At 48.3% G+C, this 16,335-nt stretch overlaps 1 protein-coding gene across 1 annotated transcript in view; it reads right to left on the reverse strand.

Annotated features, from left to right (window-relative positions):
- Window positions 1–360: 360 nt before the first annotated feature.
- Window positions 361–16,335, reverse strand: part of Bend4 (BEN domain containing 4) — a 33,082-nt gene continuing 17,107 nt past the window's right edge. Inside the window, 3 exon segments of the mRNA XM_028882274.2 lie at window positions 361–6,300; window positions 7,971–8,211; window positions 13,876–13,964. Of these exon segments, the coding sequence (XP_028738107.2) occupies window positions 6,083–6,300; window positions 7,971–8,211; window positions 13,876–13,964 (548 nt within the window). The 3' untranslated portion in view covers window positions 361–6,082.

Genomic DNA, 16,335 nt, shown 5'->3' on the forward strand with positions numbered 1-16,335 from the left:
GGGGTGGGGCGGGGTGAGGGGGGTGAAATGGCTCAGTGGCCAAAACATTGCTGTGCAAGCAGAAGGATCTGAGTTTAGATCCCCAGACTTCAACACAAATGCTGTGTGTGTGGTGGCTTGCCTGGAATTCCAGGTCTGGAAGGCAGAGGTAGGGGATTCCTACAGCAATGGCCAGCAGGCAGGCCACATTGATGTGCTCTGGGATTGACTGTGAAACCCTGCCTCAAAAATAATATGATAGAGACCCAGAGGAGGATTCTTGAGATGCATACAATGTTCACACACGCCCACACACGAGGACGTCTACACACATGCAAACATACTACGCACACACAGCCAAAAAGAAAAAAAAAAAGCAAGTTAAAACATCTGACAGATAACCTGACATTTATTGTGCAATTTTATCCCCAACAGAACATGTGGCATTCTAGAGGTATATGAGGTAAGAAAATCAATATTCCAATTAGAACACCTGAAATAATTAGCTCTAGTAACAAATGTCTCTTATAATTAAAAATATTGAATGCTTAAAAAACTCTTATAACATTTTAAGTTCCTAAAAGAAATGGCCTAACACTTAAAAAACAACTTACTCTTCTATATAAATTGTTCACAAAAGATTTTTGCTATTCTATATTATACTATGTATTTTTAGCTTTATTCACATATCCCTAGTGTGTGAATTCTACACAGTACCATCCAATAGAAAGTATTCAGAGAAGCCACAGGACTCCAACAATAAAAATATCAGGATCAATGGGTTTATCACAGTTTCTCCACAAGGATTCATCATAGAAAATAGAGTAAAGGCAACTGGCCCCAGGGTTAGCTGCTACATGCCATTCTGTGGGGGAGCAACATGGAGTCGAGGCAGGGGCAGGCTGGACAGTGACCAAGTCCCTGCCCACCTCCAGCAGGCCTTGCTCCCAAGAGGCACACGCCGGGCCCCTCGTGGCTTTGGCATGCTCTCAGAGGATGTTAAAGCTAAAACTTCGGGGGCAGACTCAACAGGTCACTATATTCTTGAGACAGTCTCTACAGTTCTCACAGTGGCATCGTCAGTTAAAGCCGCCCGTCCCACGGAATCACTGAGTGTCCCCAGGAGGCTGCGAAACCAGCCACACACAGAAATACCCAGGGCCATCACCAGGCACTCCCCGAGATGCTCTAGTGTGTATGGGGAACCTAGAACACCAGTGGAAAGGAGCCAGACTTCTGATGTGTCCATTTCCTTTGAGTTTCTGGTCTCCCTCACAGGATGTTACCACGACTCATGCCAGCCCTGCAAGAACTCCTGGAGGCCTGGGCTCCACATACTTGTTATTTAAGCACCTGCATGCTTCCAGTGTAGATTTAGTGATATAAATACCAGCTTTTCCTCGATAGCATCAGGGAAAAAAAAAAGTTCACTCCCAAGTGTTGGCACACATTGAGAGCAATGCTTGATTAGGGCAAACAGAAAGGGTCATTCTGCTTACTGAGCTCAGAGTGACCTCCAGGGAGCGCCCTGGGCAGCTGTGCAGGTTATAAGGAAGGATGCATTAAAGTGCTTATCGAAGCTACTAGCACACAGGAAATCAAGAGTTACACTTAGGTCGCTGTAGTTAACTACTGCCAGGGGAGTGCTTTCCAACGGGACCCAACCGCTCTACAACATGCGGAAGGAGGCACACCGGGCCACCTGCACCGGCGCGACTGTTCCGAGTGACCCAGGTGTGAGCGTGGGTCTCGCTAGCAGATGTCCTTCCGTTGCCATTTGGGAAACCGTGATTCAATAAAAGCACAGCCCTTACAGCAGCCATGGAAGCTCAGAAGCAAAGTTTTTGGTAATCTACTGCCTTCAATAGTCAAGGGTGACAAAGCCAGTCACTAAATATGAGAATTCCAGTTCTCAATATTTCCCAAAATTCAATACACTATGGAGAGTGTGCAAGAGGCCTCTAATGTGTAAATGCATCAGCTAAAATTTTAAACTTCACTTTTAAAAAAGCGGTGATGAGTATTATTTTTGTCCTCCATGTTGCTGATGTCAATTCTTCCCTCTCCTGTAAACACACACACACACACACACACACACACACACACACGCCCCCTGGCTGATAATGCAAGTAGTTTTGTGATCAGCTAAGTGACATTTTCCTCCAGTGTTTCAAGTGTTATTTTTATCCAGTACTTATACGACTGAAAGAAGTCACCACTGTGTTTACAAAAATACATCATAATGACACACACTGCTGTTTCGACACATTTGCATTGGAGTTGTGACTCAAGCATCCCTCCTGACGTGTTTGCCAAGCAGCTTTGGCAAGCGTCGCCACAATAAACACATACCAGCAAGACTCACTCCGTATGTGCAAAACCATTTTCTATTACATTTCTCCAGATTCACATGTGAAAGCTGTCACAAATGAACACAGACCTGTACTGTGAGACGGTACAGCACTGACTGAGGAAACTATACATTTAAAACCTTTTCTAAAAGTCACCAAAAAAAGGACCTTCAAACCAAAAAAGATAACTGTCTATACAGAAACTAAGGAGGTAGTCGGTGGGTGTCAGGGTTAGACTAGCACACTACTGAATGTTTAACCCCCTTCACCAAAAAAAAAAAAAGAAAAAGAAAAAAAAAAACAGAACTCAAATGAGTGAACACTTGTGTTCTGGACGTGGTTCACATCTTCCCACGGAGCTCCACCCACTTTCTCAGAGGTACAGAAAAGAGGCACAAATCATTAAATGGCAGAGATACGTAGAAACCACAAGCCTGCAGATTCCTAAGTTTGAGTTATTGTTTAGACTTTGTGTAAACATCTAATAGTTCAAGAATCACTACTGGACTGAATAATGATAAAGTCCTATTGCTATCAGGGACCATAACCTGATGCCAGGTAGAGTAGCTGTGTCAAATACAATTGCAATTACATGTCTCCTTATCATCCTGATGGGGTCAGGGATGACACATGGACCACCCGCTGACTACAGCTGCAGTGGTGACATGCATCCCTCAACACCTCACCAAGAGAGGACAGCACTCTCGGGCTCCTATGTTCCCCGCTACCTTCTTAGGGAAGCCTCATGAAACACATGGTCAAAGTCCCCCAAATGCTGTGATGGACAAGGAATAGGGTTAAGGCCCGGCACACACACTTTCAAGCAAAAAAAAAAAAAAAGCTACAAATTGAAACGCTTCAGTTTTTTTGATACCATGAGAGGCTGAACAGTGCACCCACAAAGAGGCTGGTGAGACAATGTGACCTTATCAAATCCTTGTAGAACACTGCTCCCCTCTACAGGTTCTTGGTCCCAGTCCCTGACAGGTCATCCCAGGGTCAGCCTCCTCTTGGCAAGATCTGTGCCTGGGGCATCAATCACCGAGAAGCAGGCATTTTAATTTGGAAAATGAAGAATACACCATGACGATGTCACTATTAACTACGGAGCTTCTTCTGAGAGCCGGGACACTGGACCTACCTCATCACTGACAGGAAACGGCACATTTAGTCACGCCAGCCTGGCAACCACATTCTTCTCACCGATGAAATGGCGCAGCTGCATCCTGAGCTGTTTTTAACTCAAGTCTCCTTCAAACCAACACTAAATGACTCAGGGTAATTCTAAGAGTCGACAGAGGGCTAAGTTTTGTGTTGGGAGAGCAATGTGTCTGACTGCCAGAATGACGTGGAAAACCAAACCAAGTTGACAGACAACCTCCTCAGACCTCCAAACACTAAATCAAAGGCTTGCGGAAAATGAGAGCAGCCTGATCCATGGTGAGTTCTGAACCCCTGCCAGAGATGGCACCTTTTGCAGGCTGATTTAACACTCAGGTGACCACCCAGGAAACCATCATGACCTGAGTAGCACCCCAGCCTTAAATGGAAGAGGCCAGCAGAGTGTTGAGACAGGTCTCAGGGACCACCTGTTGGTATCAGGCAGTGGACCAAGCTAAAGAAAACAGCAATTGCATAAAGAGAGGCAGGAAAAACAGACACCTGACTGGGGCTGAAGACTGACTGCAGGTCCTGGGCCCAGGATACACATGGAAACTGGCTGCAGATGCCGAGGAGGTCAGCGCTGCGGTTCTTAGCGTCCTCATGCGCACAATGGCCGGCATCACGCCACCGTTTCAGAACTGGTTACTTGTGGGCAACTGCTGACAGAGCGTTCACTGGGAGAACGAAGCGGCTCAGGAGCAAGGGCGCCCTTTCAGGTGGCAGAAACAACAGCCTGTCTGGAGGTTCCCGTCCCGGCCCCACAGCTGCGGTGAGACAAAGGCTCAGAGGTGCCCCAAATGCTCCCGTCACCCCTAGTGACAACCTGCACCACGGCGGCGGGATCCAAGACAGTGCACAGAAGGTGTGTATGGATGCCTCAAACTCACAGGGGAAAGATACAGCCTGCAAGTGTGCGTTCCTTAGAAGCAGCTGCTAACCATGGCTGCTGTAGCAAGGATCATGTACCCAGGAGGAAAAGGAACTGCAGCCCAGTGCAAAGGGGAGATGGGAAGGCAGATGAGGCGATGGCGGCCTCCCCCAAGGCTTTATGGCATTGGGAGTTTCCTAGGACAGATTTCCCAGACCTCTGATCACACATTAAGAAATACCCCCTTCTCTTGGACTGCCAAAGACACTGCTCTCATCCACTGTAAATGTCAGCTCACTTGCTCAGTTTCTTTTACTTCTAAACTGCTCAGCTGATTTGTTCAAAATCTGATGCTAAATATTGAATAGAAAAGATATGTGATTTATTTTGGCAAAAACAGCCTCACCAAAAGTCCTTTTCTAAATGGATACAGACTGAATTTCTATCCCCTTTTCAAAGCCGTTCACTGTGCTTGTAGATGACATTCACAATCTTCAGTGAATGCTGCCCATTTAGCTCTTGGGTCCACTTGTTTGGTAAAGTGAGTCCCACCCTTATCAGAAAGGATTATAGCACCTCTGTAGCCTTTGCTGGGAAGTGGTTCCCAGGGTACCACTAACCTCGCATACATTTCCACAGATTAACCAGGGAGGCAGAACAGTAACTCAGAGCTTAGGCTGCAGAGGACTCGTGGGGAGAGGAGAGGCACAGCTGGATGAGGCGTTTTCATCCATGACAACGGAAACAGAAGTGTCACCTATTCTAAAGCTCCACTCAGTCCAGAAAGCAAGTTTCAGAGAAATCCCGGACCAGCCATTGCAGTTGTCAGAACGGCCTTGACGCTGCATGTCCACAATGCCAGACCCCTGACCAGCAGCAGATGCCATCAGTCATGCCCTGTGCTTGAAGATCTTACCAAAGGGCTAGCTAGTGCACATTCTCACTGAACCCGCTACCCTGGCATTTTGTCGACCAAGTATGACTTAAGGCTATGGATGCTGTGCATCAAGGGACTTATGAAACGAGGGATCTGAAAATGGTTTAGATCCTTTGGATGTTTCCTAAAGATATAAAGAAAATCTGCTTGTAAACCACAGAAACCAGGCTGCCTTTCTGATCAACACAGTGAGTTTTGTCTATAAGATAACAGAAAAATAGCTGACCTCCACTTAACCATCCATAGACATGGCCTCTGTTCTCTGGCTTCTAATCAGTAAGTTGTGATATATGGAAGCTTACAGTGTCATCAATCCTGTGTCTTTGGAAAATCGAAACAAGACTTACTTGAACTAAGTGAGAAAATGCTTGTTGCTTGTCCCTTAGAACAACTCTGTGTCTTCCCTTCCCCCATGCGCAGGGACACTAACTGAACCTTCCCAGGAGACCAGCTCTGCTCAGGAGGCCAGGCTGACCTGAAGACTCGGGACAGAAGACATCCTCAATGTCTAGCGAGTAAAGACTTTATGTCAACTGTACCTTTGCCTCTGTGATAGAATACACCCCAAATCTACTGCAGGTGCCAGAGACTTCCTAAAGACCCCTCAAGTGGCTTTCTATCTGGGAACCGTGGCAGTGGGTCACAGTCTTAAGCTCGAGACTTGTGAAGTATGACAGAGGAACATGCTGTGGACGCTAAGGTAACGAGGAAGTGCACATTCACCACTGGAACTGAAACAGAACAACACGGAACGCCGCTGCGCGGGTGGGAGGATTCTGTCCGCTAGTCCCCCGATCCATCCTGGGAACTCTTGTTGAAGACCTCATCTTGGGAAGCCTGGTGATCCATTCCTTCATAAAACGAGCCGCCGTTGTGCAGGAAAGTCCCCACTGCCCGGCCCTGTCGGGCGTGACCCACGGCGTCACTGAACACTTTGTTTATTTGCTCCTCGGAGGGCATCCACCAATCGGGGTTGGAGGTACAGTGCATCCTAATGAATTCTGTGGGAATACAAACAACAGTGAAGGAGAGAAGGAAACAGCTGGCTGTTCTGTTGACAGATGATGACGGACAGAAAGGCTGCTGAACCCATATGAGGAGTCCTATCGGACAAGTTACGTGGGGTCCAGGGCAATGCCAAGACTGTCACTCGCTACAACCAACCTACAACACCCCCACCCCCACCCCCGCCAGAGCTCCCCTGTGCAAGGGCAAAAGCCACCCTAAACCTCTAGGGAATATCTGCTGTTGAAGACAAAGGTATCTCCCTTAACTGCTCTTTGCCCAGCTTTTGATACGGATCCCGGGGATGAACTCGGCCCCTCAGGCTTGTGCGGCAAGCGGTTTCCCCACTGAGAACCATTTCCCCAGAAGGGATATGGTGGACCTGAGTTTGCATCGCTTTGGCTGCACAAGTAAGGAGCCCAAGCCCAGCACCGCCTCTTGGTGAGCAACTCCACCACCTTTGATGACGCTGGGGAATGGGGAATCAGCATCGATTAGCTAAATGACAGAGATTCTGGAAATTTCCATCAGCTGGTCACGCTAAACAAGTGGGATTTTCCTACTAAAGCCCACGGCCTTGCTTTACAGCACAGATGCTAAGTCAATGGTGGTGGTCTGGTGGCAGTGACGTCCCCAAGCAGGGGGCCCTTGCATAGGAGTCATGTAGGATGACTGAGAGCCATGCATGCACCAACCCTTCAGTCCCTGCCCAACAGGAATCTGTGGGGTGAGCCAAGGATGCCTAGCTGCCTCCCAACAGGAAGTGTATACTTTGACAGCAGGGATCACAGAGCTCCAATGTCTAAGAGAAGGCTGTGTCCTGGGGTGAGTAGAGGCAAGCCTTCCAATCGTTAAAGCCTTAAGAGTGATCTATACCTACCTACCTACCTACCTATCTAATAGACTGTGACTTTCATTAGGAAAAATTTAGATTCCTATCCAGACTAAATCAACACGTCTTTCTAGTCAATAAAATTAGTCCTCAGCTATGAAGGGTCTTGTGGTGTGTTTTTGGCTCTGTGTTGCAGGACAGACAGTGTTCTGGTGACCCTACCATGTTTCTACTTGTCTGTGTCTGCTGAAACCTGTTCCATCCACTGCTAGTCCTCCAACCTTTGCCTGACCTGCAACTGTGGAGACCAAAGCAGTCACCTAAAATACTGACAAGACTGTGTCAGCGAAGCAGAATTTTAACAGACGCTTAAAAAAAAACCTAAAAAGGGTTTATGGGTAAAGTCTACTTCTGGTATCCTTGGCATGTATTACTAGAGAAGCCAGTCAGATGACGGCCCGTGGAAGCAAAATGCCCTATAACCCATGACAAAATGGCCCATCTTCTCTCCCTGGGCCTCTCTCCCTATGCTCCAGTTTGAATGTGGCCTTCTCTGGCAGCAAAGCAAATCTGAACGGAAAGCGTGAAACATGAGGTGCTATGTGATGCCTTTGTACCATTATGTGAAGACGAGGCGAAAGGAAAGAGCCGTTCACAGAGCTTTTCAACACCAAGGAGATGGGCCACATGAAGCTTAGAAGGTCTTGGTGCAAAGATTTAAAAAAAAAAAAAAATCAAAATACAGTAAGGGCTGCAACACTTGTGTGGGGAGCCACAGCCAATGCAGTGAAATGGGGTCACGGATGATGGACACTGAGGGGAAGGATGCGGTACCTCGGAGGCACGTGACTTTAACTGGATCCAGAGGGCGTCTTTCGGGACCTGTCTCTCCTGACTGCACTGACCTTTTCCTTTTCCCAAGGCCGCATGAGTACTTAAGCTCATCGGTTGTGAAAACAAATCTGATGAGGTATCGGAGGAGCCGGCGCCCATCTTTCTTGGAGGAGTTCACAGCCTCGTCCCACTGTTTGCTCGTTATGTAGACGGGATAGTTGTTCAACAGCTGCTTACTTCCCTGGAAAAGGAAAATATTTTCTCATTACCTCCTGAGCCAGCCAGCCAGCAGCCAAGTGATCTCCATTTCAAAGGCAAACATGCTTTTAAAGCAAGGGGCTCTGCCGACAATGAACCGGGCACTGAAGAGCACGAGTAATTGCTCACACTCAGAACGGGCACTTTTCAAATTACATTTGCATTTTCTGTAACAAGAGCCAATGAGGTATAATGAACACCTTTGAAAGAGGAGCTATTTATAACTCGCCTTTTAACAGGTAGGTTAAAATGTGTCAAGATCCAATGACAGGGAGCACTCTTTAAATATAACCTGCAACTTTCCCTTTCAATCTATTAGCGATGCAGAAATGACTTTGAAGAGTGTGATCAAACAGGTCCCCGCATCCTCCGGCTGCCAGTTACGCTCTTGGAGAAACGGTGCCGAGCGGTCTATTTTAACAGGCGTTACTTGTGTCTGAGGCACCTAGCACACGACTGCCGTGGTCTAACAGTGCAGACGTGGAAAGACCGGGTTTAAAAGGAGGAAACTGGGGGAAAAAATGAATGCAAAACAGCTTTTCTCAAACTGCAGCTTCTGCAAATGCCAACGTGTCAACTAAAAATTTCCTTACTTTTCACCTTCATAATTTATGTCTGCTGTGAAATTCCCACACTAAATGGCTGCAGGGGGACTAATTACGGGGACTTCTGTAACATTTATAAGCCGTGTTTAGTCAATTGCACCCAGGCAACCATTACTTTGGTTCTGGCTGTCCATAAAATTCTACAGTCCAGGACAAATTAATTAACCCATGATCTCAGTTTTAATAAACTTCTTCCCCAGTAATTAAGGTGTACAAAAAAAAAAAAAAAAAAAAAAAAAAAGGGAAACCCATTCAGTTTTACAACTCTGAAAATTTACTGCGGGTTATAAATTCCGTACTGTTTGGATCTGACAGGGTTTTATTTCAAAAACCGCTTGCTTAGTTAAGCATGGAGCAGGTATTGGCAAGAATGCCAGAGCAGGACAGCGAGGACTGCATCTGACTTGGAGGCAGTCACTGGACAGTGCACACAGAAACTCTTCAACGTTCTCCTGCCGGGGACAGTGGGACTTAGTTTCCTTTAAGGGAGGCAGCTGAGGTCATGGTTTGTGCACTGCATTTAGAAGACAGGCTAGCTTTAAAATGAACTGGGTCCCATGGCTTACTAACTTTGAGGAAGCTACCTGAACTTGCTGGAGTGGCCATAGGTAGTCAACAGGTGGTGGCAACCAAAACCCTGGGCTCTGGGACCTTGTGCACACGTGTGATCAGAAATCAGGAGCCCAGGGCTGGCGGGTTCTTTCTGCTGTCTTTCAGCAGGAGGAGGTGAGAGTTGGACATGAAGGAACGGGGGAACCAGGCCAGCAGTGTGGTTAACCAGCCTGTAGACCACAGAGTCCTACTTGAGGGAAAGGGTGGTGAGCCACATGGCCGATGCAGAAGGGAAAATGATCCACTGCTCCTCATGGACACAGGAAGGGGCTGAGTGGATATCTCCAGCAAATGACCTTTCCACCCAGGCAGCTGGCGGAGCTTGAGGTGGGTGGCCTCCCAATGGCCCAGGACCACTCCTTCTAAAGCATTTTACAGAAGTCCTTCACTAACAGCTGCACTACTTACTGAACAATTAAATTAACCATAGTCTAAGGCAAGGCCCCAGGTAGCGCAATTAGACAGGAGGGGCCGGGAGAGCCTGGGACTGGAGAGGTGGCGCAAATGTTAAGAACACTGACTGCTCTTCCCGAGGGCCTGGGCTCAATTCCCACGGCGGCTCACAGCCATTTGTAATTCTAGTCCCAGGGCCTGAGGGCACTAGGTAAACACGTGGGCCACATACACGGGTGAAAACAAAACTCCCCTTAGCGGAAGCAAACCCAAACAACGCAATTATAAAGTTGGGCCGTGGGTTCAGCCTCGGAGAGACTATTCTCAACTTCAGCTCTTTCCTGTCAAAAGCGGGCCAACAATACCACAGTCACCAAGCACGGTGGCCATTCACGTCTGTAACCCCAGCACTCTAGAGTCTGAGGCAGGGGATCTGTTCAGAGTTCAAGGCCAGTTTCAGTTATATAGGGAACTCTAGGGCAGTTCTGTGAACAGAGTGAGATCCTGTCTCAAAAGAGATAAGAAAACAAAGGGACAAGGGCAGATTCCCAGTTTCTGTTGAGGTGTGTCCATCCATCTCCCACCACAGACTCCGAGGGCTGGGACGTGCGTGCTCCATGCAGGAACCTCTCCGAGTCACGAAGCAGGTGCAGCACACTGGTCAAGTGAGTGATGTGGCCCAAGGATTACTGACGTGACCGGCACAAAGCAGGTGCCTGGCAACAGTGGCTGTAGTGAAGGGTTTAAAGCCAGGGGCTGGAGAGATGGCCCAGTGGTCAGAGCAGTGGCTGCTCTTCCCCAGGACCTGTATTCAACTCCCAGCACCCGCATGGTGGCTCACAAGCATCTGTCGCTCCAGTCCCGGGGAATCCAATGCCCTCTTCTGGCCTCTATGGGCCTTGTATGCATACAGTGCAGACATATGCAGGCAAAATACCCATACATGAAAAATAAAAATGAAGGTTAAAAAAAAAAAAATCAAAACCCCTCCTCTTACAGTCCCTGTGAACACATTCATCATTAACCTTAGAAGAAAACTCCACAGCTACTTCTTGAACGGTTTATTTTCTATCATCATCATCCTTACCACCACCATCATCATCATTGCCATCACCACCATCATCACCATCCTTAATCATCATCGCCATCACCACCACCACCACCACCATCATCATCATCGCCATCACCACCATCATCACCATCATCACCACCACCACCATCATCACTACCACCACCACCATCATCATTGCCATCATCACCACCACCACCATCACCACCACCACCATCATCACCACCACCATCATTGCCATCATCACCACCACCACCACCACCACCACCATCATCCTAATATACCTGTTTCCCTGGGGTTGGGGTGCTTACCCTCAAGGAAAAGTTATGGCTATTTTACCAAGGCTGTATCCCTTCCCAAAGAGTCACAAGTTCTTAAGTGAGGTGGGATGGGGGAAGGCTGAGTTTTTCACTCATCCCTTAATACTGAGCTGTGCCCCTAAACTGTGTTCATTTCAAGATGAGGGTGTTCGTGATTAGGGAGCTGGTAATCTAAGACAGGCACTTTTTCAAATCTTTGAGAAAATCATAGCAGAGTCCTATGCAACTCCAAACCACAGCAGCTCAACATAAAACATGGATCTCATAAAATGCAGAATTACCATTTGGAGGTAATTTTCATCAAGAAACAGAAGAAAGAGAACCAGTAATTTATAGCCCCAAACACAACCTAGGAAGCCCTGTGGGTTATGGATGAGAGTTGTAATCCTGTTTTAGCATAGTTAAAAGGAATAAAATGTGATAAATAATAAAAATGAGAAAATTCTCAGGTGCCTGAGATGACAATAAAAACAGTATAGTAATGATGATGATGACAGGCAATGAAGTTTAAATGGCCCTATTCAAGGGAAACACAGGCAATCCTCTGTCCTCATCTACTTGTGTGGGGGTATGCATGCACTTTTATGCCTATACACGGGGAGGGCACGGTTCGATGTTGGGGTTTCCTTTAAATGACTCCCCACCCTGGTTTCATTTCTTTCCTTTCTTTTTTGAGGCAGAGTCTCACTCTGTAGCCTCGGCTGTTCTGGAACTCACTCTGGAGACCAGGCTGGCCTCTGCCTCATGAGTGCTGGGATTAAAGGCTTACAGCTGTGTGCTACCTCGCCCAGCCTTTCCACCTTCATTTTTGAGGCAGGGTCTCTCACTGAACCTGGAGCTCACAGACCGGCAAGGCTGCCAGGTTAGCAAGCCTGCCCCCACCCCCCAAGTGCGGTGGATTACAGCCGCACGCCCTGACCACACCTGCTTTCCACGAGGGTGCTGGAGCACCCCACTTGCACTTTATCAGCTGAGCCATTCTCCCAGTCCCTCCTTCTATTTTGGGGGCTGGCTGTGCACTTCAGTTAGCCAGAGTTACTAACCCTCACCCATGGAGTCACACTGAAAACGGCCCTCGCTGCACAGGTTTACAATGTGCTCTGAGCACAGGCAGGGAGCGGCAGCCAGAGACACTTCCTGGACAAAGTACAGATTTCACTTGTGTTTTTATACCATAAAATGTCAGGTTAACAAATGTAGTCTTCAATTGTGGATTTTAATTTAGGCTCGATCTTTAATTTAGAAAGATAACTTTGTTTTGTGCAGAGAAGAGAGAGGTAAAAGGTGCTACAAGTGCTCAGACCAGAAAGGAGAAAATGAACATGGAATGTTTGGGAATAAGAAGAAAGCCAGTGACAGGGAGGAGCTTCTGCCTGGGTTTGGTGAGGCCTTTCAATAAGGAAAGTGGAAGGACGGCTGGAGACGGGAGCAGGGTGTGCAGAGTGAGGAGGGTGTGGGCCGCCCACCGACAGCCCAAGCCATGAAGGGTGATGTGGACTTGAGCTGTGGGTCCTTTTAGACTTCAAGTGGCAGAGAAGGGGGAGGGGAGGAGGAGGTGGAGGAGGAAGAGCACCCCACAAACTGACTGAGACAGTAGAGAGGAAGGAAGGAACCCAGGAACAATGGATGACAAAGTCATGGGCATCAAGGACGAACAGCCAGACGATGATGGCCCTGACACAAAGCCCAGGAGGGAAGCGTGAGCTTGAGCGACCAGGCTTGAAAAGGGCTCCTGGACCAGACACCCAGGAAAGGCACAGGGGTGGGGGCGAGGGGGGCCCCTGCAGATCACTGGGGAGCAGTGAGGAGAGTGAGATTATGGGGTAGAAAGGGAATGAAAACAGAGTGGAGATCACTGAACAGTTCTGAGACATGTTTAATCATTTTAAAGTGAGTCATCATTCAGAAAGCATCAACTGAGAATCCAGGGTTCTCAGAATCCAAGAGGCACTGGGGTGCTAATGGGGGTGAGGAGTGTTTAGGAGATGCGTGGCCGCGGGGCATGGGATTGCTGACAGGGCGCTTTGGGAGCATGCTCTGACGGAAGATGGAAGGAGGCACGGTAACTGAGGAAGGCAAGGAGACTCAAAGCCATGATCTAAAGTCTGAAAACTCGAAGGTGGGAACATTCTCCAGACCGAGCTTTGAACATCTTGTGAACATGTAGTCTGTTCAACACCCTAGCATCAAGGGACCACTGTCCTATACAATGGGAGACTGGTTGCTTCTACCGTGGCTCAGAGAAAGAAAACTGCTAGTGTGTGCTGTCTGGGATATAATGTCAGACACCCCAGAGCAAGACACATGGAGAGCAGGGCTCTACCTGAAGGCATGCTGGGTGCTATCTCCATTTCCGACTTCCCTGCTCCAAAGGAATGGGGAGACTTCCCTATGCAATGTAAGCTGCTGGCTCCCCTTCCTTTCGAAGAGCAGATGACTCTCCGTCAATTAAATCCGCACGTGGTCGTTCTCCACAGAGTATGAGCCCACAGTAACAGACCCACCGGCTCCCCACAGTCAGCAATGTGCTTGGCCTGCCCTCTGCTCCAGAGAGACTGGAAGCTGTGAGCAGGCTTCCCCTGGGGGCATTCCAAGCCTGCGCCCCTCTTCCCCAGGGCGACTCCCCTCTTCCCCAAGGCGACTCCTACCTCGGTGGGCTGGTCGGCGGGCTGCGGCAGGAGCTGGCTGTGGTGCAGCAGTACTGTCTTTAGGTAATCTAGGACGGTCTGGCAGGGCACTGTGGGGAGGAACAGCAACGGCACACGTTAGCTCGCTTTCAACACGGGGGCGAAAACCTGGGGAGGGCAAATCCGTTTTCTCCAATGGCGTCTCAGTGGGTATACCCAACCAACACAAACAAACCCCATGTTGTTGTTGTTTTTTTTTTATGGACTTGCTGTGTCATTTTGTTTTTGTCTTACTGGTCTTTTGCTTGTTTGTTTTGATAGTTATTTGTTTACTTACTTACTTTGGGCGGGGGATTGAGAGCACAAAGCTGGGGAGGTTCTGGGAGGAGTTGGGGGAGGGGAAAAGATCAACACAGATTGTATGCTCATCACATAATCTGAAGAAAGAAAAGGTGGAAAGGGATGGTGTGGGACAACAGGAAAGAGACCCCTGCCCTACCCCTAGTCTCTAAGGGAAGACAGCTAACTACCCAGTCAGGGTCCTTCCCACCCTGGAAGACCACAGCAGACCACGCTTCCACAGTAGCCGTTGGGCACTGCTGCTTCGGGTGTGCTGAATTCTGACTTGACTTACGCAACCCCGGGGCAAGTTACCTGACCTCTCTGAGCTCCCGTGCAAGCCTGTCCGACTGGAATGATCACTCCGCATAGTTACCGTGAGGAACAACTGAGGTAATGACGTGAAGCAGAAGCAAAGCCGACCGACCGGGAGCTACCAGTGTTCTAAGTGCAGCCGTCCAGTGAGCTCCTCAGAGGCCTCGTAACTCGGCTGCTCCCTCAGTGCCTGGACTGGGTCAGCCTCTTCTAAAGACACTGTTACAGTTTTGGTTTTCCCATATTAAGGCTGAGAGGGTCTTCTCAGTGTACCAATATTATTAGCCACGTAGCCTCGGCTGGCCTGGGTCTCGCCACCCTCTTGCCTCAGCTTCCTGAATGGACTGGATTACAGGCCCGTGCTACCACACCCAGCTAAAATCTTGGTCAGTTTATCTCCTCTCCTCAAGCACTATTTTATCTGTCTTTCAGTCAAAGACTTCAAACTCCTCAAAATATTACTCAATCGTTTTATAGGAAAGTTGAATTTTTTTTTAAATTGCTGACAACCCCAGCTGTTATGTTTAATAATCTTCATGTAGCCTAACCATATTTATTTTAGTAACATATAATAAGCTCCTCAATAGAAATATCGCATACCAAATGGTCGGCAGTAAGTATTAGCCTCCTACAGCTGCATGGCTGGAGTTCAGATAAAGACAATGCCCTGTTCCAACTGGGACAGGGACATCAAGATGATAGGTGTCCTCTCTGCCCTCAAGCACCGTAGTAAAGCCCCTTATCAGGAGAGTCAGGGTAAACACAGGCTTGAAAACAACTTTAACAGAGGTATGCATGGTGTGCTTGGAGCTTAAAAAAGGTCTCTCACAAGGAGGAATGCCTTGTTTCAACTGGGGACTGAAGAATGCACAGGAGTTTCTCAAGAAAAAGACAAGCATATTTTGGGGGTGAAAAGAGCCGGGGGTCAGATAAAGTGTCTGGTTGCCCAGAAGTCACAACTGACCAGTGACATGTGGTGTACTGTGGGCACTGAAGGTTGAAAAGTCTCTTAAGAACGTTCAGGAAGAAAGCCAAGCACCGTGGTGCCCGGCCTGTAATCTCAACTCTCGTGAGAGGCAGGTAGGAGGACCAGTTTCAGCTACACAGGCAGTCATAGGGCCCTATCTCCCCCGGACAGGCCCCCAGAGAAGTGAAGACTGACTACAAGCAGCAGACACCAACCTGAGGCCTGCTGGCCTCTTTCTGAAGTCAGACACCACTTCTAATCTGGAAAACTAGTCTCTGGATGGCTAGGCACACAAGTCTCACGCTTCCTTTCTTGGTTAAGATGGGGGTTCACCACGTATCTATCACACATATCTATCGCACAAGGGTCTTGGACTCCTCTCGTGTCCAAGCCTTTTTGGCTCTTGGATTACAGACATGCTCTATCAACGTCTAGAAACGATTGTTCTTGCTCCTTCTAAGATTTGTTTTATGTGTCTGAGTGTTTTGCCTGCTTGTCTCTATGTGTACCATGTGCATGCCTGGTGTCTTCAGGAGAGGATACTGGACCCCCTGAAACTGGAGTTATGATGTTTGTGGGCCACCATGTGGGTCCTCTGGAAGAGAAACAAGTGCTCTTTTTTTTTTTTTTGTTTTGGAGACAGGGTTTCTCTGTGTAGCTTCGCACCTTTCCTGGATCTCGCTCTGTAGCCCAGGCTGGCCTCGAACTCACAGAGATCTGCCTGCCTCTGCCTCCCGAGTGCTGGGATTAAAGGCGTGCGCCACCACCGCCCGGCGAAACAAGTGTTCTTAACTGCTGAGCCATGTCTCCGGCCTCAGGAACAATTGTTCTTAGAGGTGATGCTGTGTTCATGAGAAGAC

This window comes from Peromyscus leucopus, chromosome 10, assembly GCF_004664715.2.
Source record: "Peromyscus leucopus breed LL Stock chromosome 10, UCI_PerLeu_2.1, whole genome shotgun sequence".
NCBI lineage: Eukaryota > Metazoa > Chordata > Mammalia > Rodentia > Cricetidae > Peromyscus > Peromyscus leucopus.